General features: G+C 48.0%; 1 protein-coding gene across 2 annotated transcripts; it reads right to left on the reverse strand.

Moving 5' to 3' along the window:
* Positions 1-404: 404 nt before the first annotated feature.
* On the reverse strand, positions 405-16,648 carry PDCD6 (programmed cell death 6). Of its 2 annotated transcripts, none has more exons than XM_084880623.1 (6): positions 16,449-16,648; positions 15,414-15,475; positions 9,501-9,545; positions 8,056-8,208; positions 4,078-4,187; positions 405-1,133 (listed from the first exon to the last, which is right to left on the reverse strand). In XM_084880623.1, exons 1-6 carry the CDS (start codon positions 16,553-16,555, stop codon positions 1,035-1,037), a joined length of 576 nt encoding a protein of 191 aa, XP_084736749.1. In that variant the 5' UTR covers positions 16,556-16,648; the 3' UTR covers positions 405-1,034. The 2 variants fall into 2 exon arrangements, with proteins under 2 accessions (XP_084736749.1, XP_084736748.1); XM_084880622.1 differs by having other exon boundaries at positions 8,050-8,208.
* Positions 16,649-18,184: the final 1,536 nt, after the last annotated feature.

The following is an 18,184-nucleotide window of genomic DNA, read 5'->3' on the forward strand; positions in this document are numbered from 1 at the left end:
CAGGAACCAAATATCCACACAATGCCCCCCAAATTATAGTTTGGGAAACACACTTAAAGGGCGGAGTGCCCTGGCCAGTGTGGCTCAGTTGGTTGAGCACTGTCCTATGAACTGAGAGGTCACCAGTTCAATTCCCGGTCATGGCACATGCCCAGGTTATGGGCTCTATCCCCAGTAGGAGGCAGTCAATTGATGTTTCTCACAACCATGTTTCACTCTCTCTTCTTCTCAAAAAAAATTAATAAAAATGTATTTTTAAAAGGGGGAAGGGCAGAAACAGCCTAAAGCAATTCCATGAGTGGTAGGGCAAAGGGTCATGGGCACTCAACTTCACTTTCATGTTTGAAAACAGACCATAAGAGAGCAGAGTGAATCATTAGTAAATGACAAACACACCTCTAAACTACATTTGGATTTTTATATTCAAAGTTCTATGAAATTTAAACACATTCCTATAAGAGATGAATTATATCTAAGCATTTCCACAAGTGAGTTGTGCGGACACCAGAAAATACCTCAAGGTGTCCCGAGACCCTTGCAGCTCCCCTTGTGAGCAAGCACATCAGAGATGGCCTGTAACAAGGAGTAAATTGCTTTATTGCTTACCTTTATATTCAAATTAATACAATAAACCCCTTTTAAAAAGTAAGGCACATGAAAAGCCTTCTGTGCAAGTTCTGTATTATTTTAAAATTCCTATTGGCTAATAAAAGTATTTCCACTACAGAATTGGAGCTACATAGAAAATCACATGATATATGTTTGACATGCAGAATACCTGAAACATTATCATATCTTACCTCATGGCACAATTAAACAGTCCCAAATCAAACGCCTGTATCTGAATAACAGTATGACTATTGTTACAACCGCAAAAATGTTAATCAGATTATCCACATATGTACAGTTGGGTCCCCAAATATTAACTATATAAAGACAACTGCATTTGTGCTCCGTTTCACTAACGGTAAGAGATTTGGCATTTTCAGTCTTTTTTTTCCAGAAGTCATGTTGTTGTTTGTAAAAGGCTAGTGTTATACGATGCTGAAGACCATGGAGAGATACTGTTCATATGACACCTGAATCCAGCCGTCCTGATCTGTATCGTAGCGTCTGAATATATCTGTCAATCTCTGAGGAAGAAAACCACAGGTATTTAGATTCTGATATTAAAGGAACAAAATAAACTTGGCAGAAAGACATTTAGGAACTCAATTTCAGCAGCACTCATGTTTCCACATTCCCTAACTCAGTGGTGGGCAAACCATGGCTTGCGAGCCACATGCTACTCTTTGGTCCCTTGAGTGTGGCTCTTCCACAAAAAACCACGTGCAGGTGCACAAGTACAGTGTGACTGAAACTTCACGGCCCATGTGCAGAAGTCGGTTTTCGGCCTGGGTGAGTCTATTTTGAAGTGGCGTTAGAACACTCAAGGAGCCAAATAGCCGCATGTGGCTCGTGAGCCGCGGTTTGCCAACCACTGCCCTAACTGATGAAACCAGCACAGGGAGGCACGTGTGGGGGATCTTTGCCTGACCCCAAGGCCCCTCCCTAAGAACCTGCCCCAGCAGGTGAGGACCGGCACACACCGTGCAAGGGCAGGTCTCCCTCCGCCAGCTCAGGGTCCATCCTGCCCCCCCCCCCCCCCATCTTCCTGTCTGCCGATCCCCCACCCCAGGGCTCCACTCTAATTTATTCATAAGCAGTACTCAAAGGCAGGACAGTCAGGTAAGGGCTGCCCCAGAGGACAGGGATGCAACTACAACAGATTCTGAAGAATTATCATGACAAGGGAAGAAAACAACGCCCAGGCTCATTATGGCCTGGGTGCCCAGCCAGCTGCCCAGGGCGGCCCGGAGAAGGGCTGGAGCCTGGCCATGTGGGCGGCGCCTGATGCAGTCTCCTCTGGGCTCCCCTCGGTGCCAGCCACGAGCATCCCAGCATGTGCGTGCAAGACAGTTAAACAGCACTTAACTCTGGCTTGAAGAACAATGGGCAATCTTTCTTTCTCATTTGATTTTTTTTAATTTATTGATTTTAGATAGAGAGGGAGGGAGAAGAAAAAAGAGAAAGAGGAAGACAGAGAAAGAAACATGAATTTGTTCTGTCACTTTATTTATGCATTCACTGGTTGATTCTTATATGTGCCTGGACAAAGAATCGAACACACAAGCCTGGCATATCAGGATGACACTCTAGCCAACTTAGCTACCCGGCCAGGTCTGGGCAATCTTTATTTAAAAAAAAAAAAAATTTTTTTTTAAATTAATTTCAGAGAAGAAAGAGAAATATCAATGATAACAGAGAATCATTGATCGGCTTCCTCCTGCAGCCCCCCACTGGAGATTGAGCCCACAACCCAGGCATGTGCGCTGACCGGGAATTGAACCTCTTGGTTCCTGGGTTGATGCTCAACCGCTGAGCCACACCCGGCTGGGCTGGGCAATCTTTCTTTATGTTTTAATTGTATTTCGCCAAGATTTCTACAAATTTTCATGTAATTTTATCAGAAACAATTTTCAAAAAGCCTTTTTCTATTGGAAAAGAGGCAGACGAAGAATATGCTTTCGAGGCTTTTTACTCGTGGCCTGCAGTTTTCTTTTCAAGGCCTCACCTCTTCCCAGCATGCAGGGTCATTCTGGAAGGGTGGGAGGGACTAGACATTGGCAATGAGGCTCCAGGCATAGCTGGAAGCTGGCCTGGAGGCAGTGGCTGACCTGGCCTCAGCTCCCAGGGAGCGTCTCGGGGATTCAGCATCACCTCAGCTGCTGAGCCTGTATGCGCTGACCTTCGCTCAGGCAGAGATACAAAGATCAGGTGTTTACTATGGGCCATAACCTCAAATGGAAGTCCTGATTCTAAAGCAAGTCAGTTACAGAGCCTGATGAGATTGTACACTGCACCTTTCCGAGTGTGTTCACACTGCTAACACGTCACCCAGCCTCACAGACCCCGAGGCAGAAGGAGGCCAGGCTCTCCCGGTCCCAGAGATCTGAAGCATCAGAGTTAACAAACCTGGATCTGGAGAGCCCAACCCACCAGATTCACCGGTAAAGAAATCAGAAAAACCTCACATTTGAACGGGAAAATTAAAAAATGTGAGAGTGTTTTCAAAAAATATCAAATTGTATTAAAAAACCTCACGCTGTTCACACCTTCGTGGATTCTGAAGCTGACAAGATGGAACCTCAACTTGGATTCAAGTTGCAATGACTTATCTTCTAGAGATGGACTCTACTGAAATATTAATGAAAAAACTCCCTTTTCCATAAGTGGAATTGGCTCCAGAATAATGCTGGGTGGGGGTTATAGTTATTATAATTCAATGGCATGGGTGATAATGTTGACTCTGAGAGATTGGGTTCATTTTACTGGTTCTCTGCTACTGTTATTTTTTGGGGAAATTTGTCATAACAAAAATTTTGAAAGATTTAAGTTTATTAGTTCTAAAGCTTAATATATATATATGGAATTCGGATCCCTACCTAGAAACAGGAGCAGGGACCTAGAAACAGGGTATAAACAGCCAGTGCAAGATAGATTGCTCTTCTGTCTTAGAGGGTGTCTCGTTAAGCTCTGCACTTAGTTCTCTTGGAGGGAAAGTGTGAGGCCGCAGGATGAAGTCTCAGAAACGTGTGAGGAGCTGGGACGGGCAGCGGGCAGCAACTCAAGAGTTGCACCAACACCACACAAGGACCCAAGGGCTTGGGAGCCAGCCTGGGGAGTTAGAGCTCACCTCACACAGGAAGGCAGGGCAGAGGGAAAGCCACATAGTAAGTTTACCCATTTCCTCAGAATAAAAATACAACAAAAATAGCAGAGTAAACATGTAAATAACCCACTGGATAAGGGACAACAACCTCTTCTGAATGAACTGCTTTATAATATTTGCAGGGGGAGAAAGAGCACTACTGTTTACACCTCTGTGTAACAGGAAAAAAAAAAATACTATAGATGCTTCTCCAAAGACAAGACTAACTTTTAGAAGATCCAGGAACTGATTTTATATGTGTCTGACTCCATGAAATCCCAAATTCCAGAACGGCACTTCCCTTTCTCTCCAGGGAGCCCAATTACCTGCAAGACGATGCAGCCCTGGATGAAGTCATCAAAGGCGATCTGTCCCCGTCCTTGTCTGTCAAACTTTCGAATGAGGATGTCATGAAACTGGTCAGAGAGCCGGTAGCCTTGAAAAGGAATCAGAGTAAATAGCGTGCCAGGAGGGGGCGCTTCCTTCAGAACCCCGCTCACCTCAGACACAGGCCTCTTATCACAGCTCAGGATAAACGGTCTGGGCTGGGGAGGGAACACAGCACACATTTATTCCTATGCACTGAGCTACGCCAGTCCCTCAGCGGTGACCACTGTGGCAGGCCAGAGCATCTCCCTGGAGTGGGAGGAGTAACTGGAGGCGGGACCACACGGCGAGTTGAAGGATCCCGTGAACTCACTAGTTCGCATCACACCCACAGGGCAGTCAGGACCAGTTTCTTGGATGCAGCGCAGTGATCATTTTAAAAAGCCCCATGCCCTGGCCGGGTGGCTCAGCTAGTTGGGAGCATGATCCCGTACACCAGAAGGCTGTGGGTTTGATCCCCAGCCAAGGCACTCATGGGAGGCAACTGATCAATATTTCCTTGTCACTTGAATGTTTTTTCTCTCCTTCCCCCTTCCTCTCTCTAAAATCAATAAAAACATATCTTCTGGTGAGGATTTTTTTAAGCCCTTTACTGATAGATTTTATTACATTTATTAACCTAGACATGAAAGTTCTGAATAATTCAGCTTCCCTGGGTTAACTCATTACTAGAGAATCTCGTTTTAAAAGATAAAATATCACTGACATCTTCCAATTAAACAAAATGTAAACCTAAGGAAACAGACTCACTGACAGATATTTCCCCAGAGAAATGAACTGATTTGGAAACTGAACATTACAAGGAGTAAGGTAGCCTCTCAAAGTTCAATCCAGTGTTACGCAGAGGGTCACTGGTTCCGTTGGCAATTTGCTAGATGTGTCTTGAAAAGATCTCCAGCAGGAAGGTGGCTCTGAAGACGGGGGACATCCCTGGGGGCCAACTAACCCAGGACACCTACTGCCTTCCCCTTCCTCCCCTCGTCATACCACTACCTGCATGACCATGGTATCCTTACTTATTCAGGAGACAAGATCCAGGTGCCAAAATATTTTTACTGATTTTCAGTCTTGCTGCAGTCTTTGCAATGTACACCCACTGTCTGAGTGAATTTCACAGTTAATTACCTGTATGAACACTTAATACTTTACTGAAAAAGATTCAAACATGCATGCATGGATGGTACCTTTCTGAGTGGCCAGTGTGCTCTGCACATCTGTGACTAATATCCAGGGCCCCCTCCCTGCAAGCTGAGTAGAAGCCAGGATGCCCAACTAGTCAGAAAGCGACAGCTGCCACTCCTCCCGCCCCCATGGTTCTCATCGCCTCACACCAGCGCCTCTGCCTGGTCAGGGAAGGCAGGCCAAGGCTGGTGAGGGCTGACCTTAGGACACAGCCACAAGGCCGTGCTCATTCAGGGTCCAATGGTCTCCTGCCCGCCTGGGAAAGGACAGATAAGACTGTAACAATGACACAGTAACTCCACAATCTACGACAAGGGAAGCAACTTGTATCACCCCTGGCATTAACTTCCAGTGTCCCTGGTCCTCAATATTACTGCAGGGAAAACAAAAGTGGAGGAAGTCATAGTAGAAAAATAAATGTTGTACAAGTCATGAAAAAAACTTTTATCCGAGAGGCCAAAACCTGGGAGCAGTCAGTTCTCTACGAGGTCCTTCCAGTGAAAATCCAAGTAACAATAATTAAAAGGAGGTGCCCTCTGCTCATGGCCCTGCCCCCACAGCCTGGGGCCCTGGTGGGGACTGGCCGCCCTTCAAACCTGGCGTGCTGACACAGTGCCTCACCCTGACCTGTGGCTGAGCACCTTTCTGCTCCAGCATAAAAAGGAGGGGCAGGGGCTGGGGAGAATGCAGCAAAAAGATGGAAACGAGTGATAAGTTTAAGGTTCATTACACTTTCACAAAGTTTTCATAATAAACACTGCACTGGCTTAGTGGCTGCCAGGCCGGGCGGAGGAAAGGGGAGCTGGGCACGGTGGAGCTGCCCCAAGGCCTTTAGTGCTGAGTACACTCCACCCCTCGCTGGCGAGAGTGAGGGCTATGCCATGTGCACGTTCTCCTTTCCACGTCTCTGTTCATGGCAAACAGCACCTACTAATAAAGTTTGTTAAATGAATGGACCATCAAATCCATAATGTGTGCTAGTCAGTCACACAGCATTGCCAGGGTTGGCCTGAGATACCCCCACGGAGCTGACAAAGGTCAGAGGGCACCGTAGTACTCAACCCCCTGACTCCCTCAAGCCTCTGCTGAGCTAAATCATCCCCCTCTGACCCAAGGCAAGATCCTTATTCTTAGGCGTCAAGACTGAAGGGAATTTTCTGCTTCTGTGGCTCATTTCCTAAGTTACAACAGAAACTCTTCCAAAATGATCAACTCGGGGAAAATGATGACAATGTTTCTTTCTCAGAAAACAAGGCTTTGGAGAAGCCCTAGGGGAGAAATATCAGAACCAATCACAGGAAGAAACTTTTTGGAATAACTGAAGAAATGCTGCCATAGAATATTTCCTTTCTCCAGAAAAACACTCAGAAGTCAGGAAGATGTCAGCACTGACAGCGGGAGGGCGTGCCAGCCCTGATGAGGGCCTCTGCTGGGCCTGCGCGGCTCCGCCGCAGCTGCAGACACCCTGGGTCTGACCCGGCCTGGGAGGCAGAGTCTGTCCACAGGAGCTCCAGGGACTCGGAGGTCACAGCACTAAGTAGAAAGAAGGCTCTGGGCCTCGCCGGGTTAGAAAACACAGTTCTGTGTTCCATGACACACCTGAGGCCACAGGATCAGAAATCACTCCTAGGATCTGGGCTCCTCCCACATTCTCCCCAGCCTGGCAGGCCCCTGGCTCCTTCCCCAGACCCCCAGCAGTCTCCCACCTAAGGGTAGCGCAAGATTAGTTGCATTCTGAGTTCCAACTCTAAGAATCTGAGATCCACGTCTTGCCCAAACTCTGACCACACCTGGTGAGCTCCAAACAGACTTCCTGTGCCATCACCCAGCCTCCACCTGGTTCTGTCCGAGTTCATAAGGCAAGAAAAGAAAGCAATAGAAAGAGAAGACAGTCATAAAGTACATGACCAGAGGAAAATGGAGAGGGCAGGACCATGTTAGCCATGTATTAAAACTCGAAATACCTAGAAAATAGTACATTATAATCTAAGTTTTATTTTCTTCTGGAAGGCATTTATAAGAAACCTTTTAAGAAAGACATAGAAGGGGTTTTGTAATATGGGCCCAGTGAACACCGAGCCAAGTAAAATTGCCTCAAATCAGAATCTCAATGTAACTTCAAACCTTGAAAGAGACCCCATTTCAGTTTTTCCCTCTAAAAGAAAAATCCCAACTCCCCCTCAGACCCATGCATGGATATTAGAGGCCCGCTGACCACTCTGAAAGGTACCATGGGCACACTCCTCACGGCACAGCACACGCACACCCTCACCCAGCACACGCACCCTGAGAATGGGAGCTTTCGCTGCCTCTAATGTTCTACCTGAGGCCCTCACTATGCACTAGAGCCTTAAGGAATCATCACTTATGGGTATTTTATCATCTTTCTGGGTATTTTGATGTTCCATGAAATATACAATACCCTACACTATCTTTTTCACTTACTTTAAATTGTTTCAAAGCTACATTCTCAATGTGCTTGTGACATCATTCCAATTCACAAAAGATAAACGATTGCATAGCCCCTATCTCATTTTGGATGAAAAACTGCATTTAAAGGATACATAAAAGTCTCCTCCAATAATATCAACATATAAGTCTGTGTAATGTAAACAAAAATTTCACATAGACTGGGTTAAAAAATCAGTAAGTTGAACCAAATAAAAGAACTCCAATGGTACCTAAGTTCCAAAATGAAACATGCTACACAATCAAGGTAAGTGAATTACCAAAACCTGAAAGGGCTTGCTTGAGCTCGTTCTTGTCAATCATCCCCGAGTTGTCCCTGTCGTAGGTGCGGAAGACATTCTGCCAGTCCGTGATGTACTTCCAGACGCCTGTGAACTCGCTGAAGTTCACACCAGCCTTGTTCTCACGGTCAAACATTGCTGAGAAAAAAAAGAGCACAAGTGGTCCCAATGAATGGAATCTCGATGTTAATCACCAAGAAACACAGCCACAGCAGCTACCTCCCCAGCATGGCACTCAGCCAGCGAATCCTTAAGTGCTGCTAATCATGCTCACTGGCTGAGTCAGGGGCAAGATCACCTCTGTTGGAGTGGGGCAGGGGGACTGTCACCCAGCCACAGCCCCCCATGAAAAAGAAAATGGAAGCAAACCTCACTATTAGAGCCACAATAAACAGGATACTTTACACTGAAATAGGTTCTACAGAAGCACGGCCACTGGTGGGTGCTCTGAAGATGCCAGAGAAAAGTGCCCCTTACTCCCAGCTCCTAGTTTTGGGCTTAGAACAGGGGGCCTCCTCCATTTCCCAGGACCAACATCCTCCAGCAGAGGCCATTCAATGAGAAAGAGATTCTACTGGCTTCAATGTTTTCTTAGACCTGCCTTTCATAAAAAAACAAAAAACAAAAAACAAAAAAAACCAAAAAACAAAAAAAACGCATCCCAATTCCAGGTCCAAATACAAAAGAACTACCACTATATGTACATAAAATTGCAAAATGGCTGCCCTGGCTGGTGTAGTTCAGTGGCTAGAATATCAGCCTGCACATCAGAGGGTCTCAGGTTCGATTCCCGGTCAAGTGCACAGTCCTGGATTGCAGGTCCAATCCCTGTGGGGCCCACGTGGGAGGCAACCAATCAATGTGTCTCTGTCACATTGATGTGTGTATGTTTGTCTCTCTCTCTTCTCCCACCTCCCTTCCACTCTCTCTAAAATCAATGGGAAAAATATATTCTTACTCCTCAAGTGAGGATTTTAAAAAATCTATTAAAGAATTTGCAAAATGGCTAAAATATATGATATAAAAACCCAGTCTGAATTATTGCCACAAAAAAATGATACATCATTTGGTGTCTCTTTAGGCAAGGAGATGATGGAAGCCTCTAGCCTGAATGCTCTCAGCTTGGTCAGAAGTACACCACATTCAGTGAAGTTTCATGTAGTAAAGAATCTGGGGATTGCTCCAGTCAGTGGTTACACAGGAATAAGGGCTGCGTGTGGGGTGTGTAGTCCGGTGTGTTCATGAAATCTCCAGGGCAGGAAGGAATGATCGAACGTAAATTGACAGTAAAGAGTCAGTGAGGAGACAGAGGGGCGGAGTGAAGGCCCACACCAGACTGGAGTTCAGGGAGAATAAGGCAGGAAGCAGCGCTGTACCAACAGCCCACCCCTGTCTGTCTGAACAGGCAGGACGCCGGCACCCTTACTTACATATGATTGACCTGACAGTCACAGGATTAAATGGAGTCCAGGTGCCTGAAAACAAACAGGAACTAAAGTAAGAGAGAGCGATTTGTACCTTTATTAATTTTTAAACTCAGTAAAAACAAAGTCAAAAAATGTTTTTAATGTGGGGGAAAGCAGTATCTCTGCCTATCCCCCACTTGTATAAAAAGAACACCCCCCCCTTAAATACATACACACACACACCCATTTCAGTCCTGGGTGGCACAGAGATCCATTCCTGACCTCTGACCTGCCGAGGGCCAGAGGTGCCACGTCTCACGTTCAGGGACACTGGGCCCTGCAGCAACTCCCAAGTGCCACTCAGGGCTTGTACAGGCTTCCCTCACCCTCCCACGTGCCCCTCCAAATACATGCACACCCTCCACCCAACTCCTACCTCCTCTTTAAGCCTTGGGTGAAATGCTTCCTCAGGGAGTTTTTGCTGAATGCCCTACATCAGGGGTCCTCAAACTTTTTAAAGTGGGGGCCAGATCACGGTCCCTCAGAGAGCTGGAGGGCCGGACTATATGAACTACTAATTCCTACTGTAACACCTCGGCTGCGCTCACTGCCCAAAAAACCTGGCGGGCCGGATCAGACTCCTCTGCGGGGCATGTGGCCCGCGGGCCGTAGTTTGAAGACCCCTGCCCTACATACTCTAGGTCGCTAAAAAGGAACTCCATTTGCTCTGCCCGCACCTTCTGATTGCCCCTTCAGACACTTGCAACGGCCATTATTCCAAGAAGGCCAGTCCCCCCAAGAGAATAGGGGCTCGCCTGTCCCTAGGCATGACTCATGAGTGCTGGACAGCACCTGTGTGCAGGTGTCACAGACCTTTGGTGGGAAGGTAAGCAGGAGTATGTACAGAAAGGTATGAGGAAAAGTCAGTATTATTGGAAACCAGTATAAAAAGAAAACTATGTTACAGGAAAATTCCACATACAGGGGACTCTCACTGCTTCACCCATGCCTGCTGTCCCCTCCCTCTCTTAGTGGCTCCATTCAATGAACTGATTTTCACAGAAGATACCCTCCACTGACCAAAAGCCAGAAACCACAGGCACCCACTGGCATCCCTTCCTTCCGTCCTGTTCCCTCCACCTGATGCAGACTAAGTGGCCATAGGATAAGAGGGGTGAGTTTGGGCTAAACTGAGCTGACTATGCAGAGCTGGAGGGGTTTCAGAGATGAGGCTGCACCCACCGTCCATCCCAACTGCGCACATCAACCCTGGCCGTTAGCAAATGGCATGGTGGAACAAGTGTTCAACAAAAGCAGTAAGTAAAACTATTAAATAAGGCTGCAAAACAGGCACTCTCGTGGTGAGGGCACAGATGGCGCATCTCAGAGAGTCAGGCCCGGGGGACCCAACTGTGCTGGGGAGCCTGAGGCTTGGAGGGTCTGGGCTGAATGAATGATGGAGAGAGCTGGAAGGTGGAACCAAGGCTATAGACATCCATTCGTCCTTGTTAACCAAATGGGACCTAATTTCTGCAGAAACCAGGGGCAATAACAACAGCCAACAGGTAACTGACTCCTTGTTGCGTGCTAGTCCTGTGGCCTGGTTCCCAGGCTACGTCAAAGCTTACTAACCCACAATGAACCTAAACGTAATGTGCAGACATTTCACATTTTGATTACATTAAGCATTAAATGCACCTGAGTGGCAGCCTGAAAACGCAAACAGGTTTCTGCAGGAAATCACACTGCAATGCCAATAGAGCAATTTCAACAGCTCTTGTTGAAGGCAGAGGACACATCCTATAGGTGGGTTTTGTCCACAAGCCCTTCTCCTCCAGGGAGCCTCTATGCCAGGTTTCCTGGGCCAGCTGCAAATTCAAACATTCCCATCTGTTCTTCCCAGTAACCACCGAGTCCAGGAATATTTGAAGCAATAGATTTCCTGACAGACTTCTCCATAGAAATATATGTTCACTATATGTATAAGTCTTGTCTCAACTTCATCTCAACCAAAGAAAATAGGAACATACTATTATTTCTCCTGTAAGGTGAATACTCAAAGTTTCACCGATAACTTGGGAACAGTACTAAAACCTTAGGAAGCAATGCTGCACGGATGGTGTGCTTACGGAGCACGCTGCCATCTGCAGGGTGGTCGGTCAGTCATCACTGGGGGCTTCAGTGTTTTCCCATTAAACTCCAAGTACAGAAATGAGTTTAGGAATTTATATCTGCTCCCTTCTCGTCAGGAGAAATCCCACTCTGCTCTGCGATAATATATTCTGTGCTTTTACTCTCCAAAGAGTTTTCTTTCTTAAAATTGTCCTATTAACCACAAACTTTGGTTGATGTAGACTTTAGAGATGGTGAAGGGTTAAGTCCTTACAACATCTTGCATGGAAACAACTGAAACACCCAAGTACTTGGAATCTTTTTCGGGGGGAAACAGACTTCCCTTCATCACTGGCGATCTCTGAGCTTCCCTACAGCAGACCCAGAGTCCAGCTGTCCTGGGCTGTTCTGCCAGAGGAACCCATGAGGAGGGGGTGGAAGCACCACAGGGTCCAGATGCGGTTCAACGCATAGTATGTGAGGACTTTGGTGCCTCTTCAGGTTCAGTAACATCCTACATTTCACCAGTCATCTTCCGTTAATGCTTCAAATACTACGACTGGAAATATGGCCTTTCTGAGAAGCCATCTGAAGACTGACTGACAGTTCAATGCTACACCCTTTGATCTGATAAATGCCCCGTTTAGAAACCCGTTCTATGAAACTCTGGGTCCAATCACTGCAGTGGTTACATTAATGAAAATGAAAACAATCTAAGAGTCTAAGGTGAACACTGTAAACTCCATTCGGGTAGATCTGACAGTGTCTTGCAGTTCTGGGCCAGGCAGGATGGGAGCTGGTGGAGATGGGCTTGGCTGGAGGGAAAAAGTGATTTCAACTTCCAGTCGTCCTATTTTTACATACACCCAAACACAGAGACCAGAAATGCTGTGACCTGCCCAAGTCCAACCTTCTTTGTTTCTATCTGAAACTCTGGTGGGTTTCTAGGAAGAGCAGATGTGTTGGGCTGTACTGAGGGTCCCCAGACCTCTCTCAGGTTCAACAACTAGCTAGGACAACATTCACGGTCAGTTTGTTAGAGCAAAAGAACAGACAGTAAGACCAGGAAAGGCATGAGGACCAGTCTGGGGGAGACCAGGCACTGCTTCCAGAGCCCCCCATGAACTCACACAGGACAACGGCTGAGACACACATAAAGTGCTGTCCACCAGGGAAGCTCTTCTGAGCCTGGGAGCCCAGAGTTTCTCTTGGGGATCTGCCACGGAAGCCAAGAGAAGACAGATGCTTGCCATCCTCAAACTCTCAGTGTGAAGTATCCAAGCAAATGGATGCAATGCGCACTCTGATCAGTCAGAACATTCCAGAGGCGGCCATCATCCAACAGACCCTTCCTGGGAACGTGTAGGCTCTGAGTAACCCAGCCTGCTGAGTCAGCCCTCACCCCCATGCAGGCAGATGGGGCCGGGGGCGAATCTCACTCCCTCTGCTGCATCTGGGCAACAAGCCCCACCACCCACCACACTGGGCTGGGGCAGGACAGGGGTGCAACGGTAGGGGCTATCTGCCTGGATGGTCTCATTTCTTCAAATATGGGCCCCTCAAGTTAGCTGGAACTCTACTTTGATAAAAATACCTTAAAACATGAATTACTATTTCTTAAAGCATAGCTAAAAATGCCCCCTCAAAAAACATCAATATCTTATGCTAAAGCAAACCTTAAAGCACACACACACACAAAAAGGAGCTACAGCAAATTTTTAAAAAACACCTAAAAGTCAAGGTAGTTTGTGAAAGGTTATTTTAAAACCAAGGCACAAGAACAGTCCTCTCTCTTTTCAAACCCACTGACCACACACGTCCTGAGAGCAGTCAGTTTTGGAGGCTTTGTACAAAGGACTCAGTGTGCGGGACCCACAAAAGCCCTTTTCCAAGGTGGTTCCAGCTCGACTTTAACAGGGAGCATGCCAAACCACAGGTCTAACTGAAGTGAGAGGCTATGCTGTTCTGTAACTTCAGTTTCCCACCAGCAATAAACTAATTAAAATGACTTTCTGAAATAGCCCAAAGTCCAGTTCTAACATGAAAACAAAAATCAGAGAGAAAATAACTCCTGGGAGAAAAATCAGAACTGAAAATAACTTCTATTATATCAGCTCAGGAACTCAAGAAGGAATGAAAAGAACCAACATTGTCTACCTAGTAACCCGCTGGCCCTCATTTAGGAGGAGACAGCTACAAAATGTTTATAGGAGAAAAAGGAACACATCAAAGAAAAAGAAATGCTGTTCAGAGGGGGCGGGGCACACACTGATGGGGGAGGGAAAGGGGTTTGAAGGCTGGCTGGATGGGTGGAGTCCACCTTACAGCCAGGAGAGGCACACAGTCTAAACAGAAGGAGCAGACTCCAGGCTGAGATGGACACCGCAGGGCACTAGAAGCATTAGGTGGTCACTTACATGAAGAGACAGGTGGGGAAGCACCAGGGTCAGAGAGGGCCTGACTGAGCAGTAAACCTGAGACGGAATGTGAGCAGCAGCCCTGCTGTGCACCAGCACTCTGCCCACATGTAAGATGCTCAGTAGACGATAACCATCTCATCACTGTCATTAGGAAAAGAAAAGCCTTCAAAGACTCGAGCTGGCTCTCTGGCCAGTAACAGTGGCAATAACACCACTATTCCTCATCCCAGCACAATACTGAGCCCTTGCTTGGTGCCAGGCTCACACGTGTTCTGCATGCATTTTCTCAATTTACCGGCCCAGTAACCGTGGAACACAGATCCAGAAAGGTCAAGCAAGTCCTTGCTCAGGGCCACATTCCTAGAACTGGTAAAGCAGGATTTGAATCCAGGCGGGCTGACCCCAGTGACCCCACCGAGCCCACCCCTTCCAGCAATTGAGAGTATTTGGCCATCACTCTCAACTAAACAGATTTCACACAAACTTGGGCAGCACTCTCAAAACTTATAGCAAATGAACAAAAGAAGTCCTAATGGATCACAAATCAGTCCTTACTCACTGCAAAAAAGCTCAAAAGAAAAGCCTTAGCCAGTAGGGCACTCTCACTGTGGCTGACAATATCTTTAACATCTGATCACAATTAACATATGATGTGAAGAAATCTCCCATTTAGGTCAACACTTAGAAAGTTTTAACCCAGGATTTGCCAGACTGTAGCCTGCTAGTTTTCAGTGCTCTGGATAGCTCTCTAATTAACCCTGTCTTTACTTGGCTAGTGTAACTCTAATAGTACTTCCCCAATTAACCCTTGGCACTCCGCTGTCCCCTCTCAGGGGACATTGCAGTTTATTAGTGATTACGGGGAATTGAGTTAATTCAACGCACGTTTCCGCCGTTAGCGTGGAGTAGCTGGTAGCCAATGTCCAGAATGGTTCGGAGTGCAAAGGGTTAATCAAGTTGAAATGGGCAAGAACTCAACTCCATGGAGAGCTGGCAACACACCACCCACAAGAGCTATAACCCTCATCTCTATCCAAACGCCTACACTGACAAGACCACCTCCTCACAGTCCAGTGGCCTCTGGGACCTTTGTAATCCCCTCCAGAGGGTCGCAAAAAATACCTAAAAAATTCAATGATCTTCAAACACCTGAAAGATATCTGCTGTACAAAGCTAAACTTATTATCCCTCCCAAAAACCTGCCCTCCAACCCAAGTTCCTCTACCAGTGTTTCCTTTATGCTCATCCACACAGTTGTTCTGAAAGGCATTTGGAGTGGCACTGACAACAACCAAGAAACCACTTGGCAAAATAAATCAGAAGCACCTCCACCACGTGCCAGTAATTAACAGTTAGGTGTGTCAGGCTTGCAGTGCAGAAGTCCTGATGGCCAGGTCCCACTCACCATTGGAAAGTGCTTGCTGAAGCTCATTGTCGGATATCACCCCGCTTCTGTCTTTATCAACCCTACAAAATCAAGACCAATTCAGCTGGTGATTAACAGTGTATGAAAAGCAAATCATGGCGAGCACAAACATTTAACCCCACTGACCATCCTACATTAATTCTGGCATGTTCCTTCCTTTCACTTTGTTCTGCCTCTGGAGCTCCTTCACTCAGCCGAAGCACTCCACCTGCTAAAGTCCACGTTGGTTCTTCCCAAAGTGGCCTAATCATTTTTTTCCACTCTCGTTTTCCTTTCCCAGGTCTTTCTCTTTGACTATTCCTTGACCTGAGTTATGCCTACACCAGTTTCTCTCTTTTTCCTTTCTCTCAGTCAAGTCATTCCCTGACCATGAGTCACTCAATTTCCCCCCATTCATTCACCAGAAGGACGGCCATGGTCAGAAGGAGCCCAGGTAAAACAGCACCTGTCCCGGCGGCCATCACGCTCCAGCTTCTTTCCTGACTGCTGCCATTTTAATAGTGCTGGAGCAGACTCTTGTTTCTGTTTATCTAAAACTAGCATCACCAGGAGACTCTCCCGGAGGAGCAAGAACCCGCCCCTCAACTGCGGGCGCTCGGCTGTTAGGGGGTAGGGAGTGAAGGCAGAGCTCCAGGGAGTCTACGAAGGCGCCACACCTCGGGATAGGCCGGTGCGAAGGAGGGGCCCGCGGCGAGGGTGAAGCCCTGGGACCAAATGGGACGCTGGGCGTGGGACAGGAGGGGAGTGAGCAGAGCTGAGGCCTCGGGAAAAGTTAGGGGGGTTCGGGGAAGAAGGATGGGGCAGGAGGCCAGGGGAAGGCTGGGGGAGGCGGGGGAGAGACCGGGAAGAGGAAAAGGTGGAAAATGGAGCAGGAGACTGTGGAGAGGCCGGGGGTGGCCCGAGTGCAATGTGGAGAAAGGCGGGGGAAGGGGGGGTGGAGAAGATGGGGCAGGAGGCCGGGAAGAGGAGGGGAAGCCGGCGGATTCCCGTAAGCGCCCGCGCGCCCGATCTCACCTCTGGAAGACGTTCCACAGGAAGCTCTGGTCCGGTAGCGCCGCGCCCACGGGTGGGCCGGGGCTTGGGCCGGTCCCGGGGCCCGGGCGGTAGGGGTAGGCGGCCATGGGCCCAGGTATGCAGCTAAACTGGGGAGTCAGACTACACGGAACGCCTCGGGGTAGCTCCACTTCCGCCTCTGCTGGGGGCGTGGCCTGCAGTTACATCACTTCCGGGGGAAACAGGAAGTGTGAATCTCCGGGAAGGTCACTAGCCTGACGCAGCCAATCCCCATACGGCTCCGTTGCCGGGCAACGCCGGAGTCAAGCGGGTCCTGGGTGCAAGCGGCCTCTGGGTACCGCTTGCGTCAGCCTTGCAGAGCGCACGGGAGGGGCGGAAGGGGCTCCCCTTGGGCCCGTTTAATTCCGGCCCCCCCTCAAAAAAAAAAAAAAAAAAAGCGTGAAAGCGTATGATGTCGAGGGGAGAACGTGCGTGGGATACCCTTGTGCTTCTCAGGGTTTTCCAGTCCCTGACCCAGGCCGCTTCCTCAAGTCGGGCCTCACCAGCGGCTCTCCAGTGCCTGGGTACCCGGGAACCCGCACGCTCCCGCAGGCTTGTCCCCTTCTCCCGGTAACTGACACCGACCTCAACTGGACGGGGGTCCGATTCGGAGCGCTTTTAGCGAAGTCCCCGCTGAAGGGCACTCGCGTCTCCGTTCTGTCCGCCTGCCTTGTCCCTCCTGCCCAGGTCCGGACTCTGAATTTGTTCCAGAGCGTTCACAGACTTCCAACTTCGCAGGTTTTTAAATTCTTTGACTCGGGGATCGCTGACTTGTTTCATCCTCAGAGCTGAAAAGGACCGGGAGCCAAGGACATGACCTTTTATCGGAGGCACCTGAGACTTTGCTCCCTGTGGACAGGAATCCATTATTCAGCACTCTGGGCACAGCTGCAGATCATCCTCCTAACCGTTACCCTCTGTCCCACTTAGCACAGGGCTACACACTGGAGTGTTCAAGTCCTACAAAGAAATTAAGATGCTCTGTGACTTTGGCATTCACCTAAGGTATTAATCCTCAAACCTCTCCAACAATATGGATTTTTTTTTTCTGATTCAGTGAATTAAGTGGTTTCTAGTTTTCTCATATTCACTTGTTGAATAGTCCTACCTTTGACTTCCCAGTCCAATTTGTAAGTGCTCCGGTACAGCATACACGGGGAAACTACAGCAAGAAACTGGGCGGCTGCAGAGGGGCCCTGCCTCCCTCTCTCCAGGGGCACTGGTTCCACCAACCCTTGGCTGAGTCTCCAGGCTGGATTGGCACACCCACCACCATCTGAGGGGCTTAGAAGAGCCCCATTCTATCTTCTGTTTAGTTCTACTGGTGGGAAACGATTCATTCGTGGTAAGAATCACTTACTGGATGCTTACACTGAGCTAGAATCTACCCTAGTGTTTGTTACTTTGTGTAATCCTCATACCAGCACCTGGTAGTACGAAGGTCCACATTTTATTGAGGAAACCATGACTGGACGAAGGTCAAACAGGCAATTGATTCTGCCTTCTCTTCCTGCATTACCTCAATGGTGGCAAGACTGATTCTTAAAAGGGACAGTGCTAGGAAATAAAGGTTTCTATAAAACTCACCCTTGCCCCATATATATTCACCAGACTAGCCTGGTGCACTTGCAAACCAGGCAGCCCCAGTCCATCCCATCGCCACAGCCCTGATCTCTAAGGAACCTCTGGCTCTGAGA

The sequence above is a fragment of the Pipistrellus hanaki genome, assembly GCF_964339955.1.
Source record: "Pipistrellus hanaki genome assembly, chromosome: 4".
Lineage (NCBI taxonomy): Eukaryota > Metazoa > Chordata > Mammalia > Chiroptera > Vespertilionidae > Pipistrellus > Pipistrellus hanaki.

Bases quoted from the DNA above. Each gene is read 5' to 3' on its own strand.
- PDCD6 (XM_084880622.1), bottom strand. From the start codon at position 16,555: ATGGCCGCCTACCCCTACCGCCCGGGCCCCGGGACCGGCCCAAGCCCC. The intron at 4,188-8,049 runs GTAATTCACTTA...TTCCTTTTCAAG, and splicing joins GCAAGCCCTTTCAGGTTTTG to GCTACCGGCTCTCTGACCAG. The intron at 1,134-4,077 runs GTAATTGGGCTC...TTTCTTCCTCAG, and splicing joins AGGGCTGCATCGTCTTGCAG to AGATTGACAGATATATTCAG.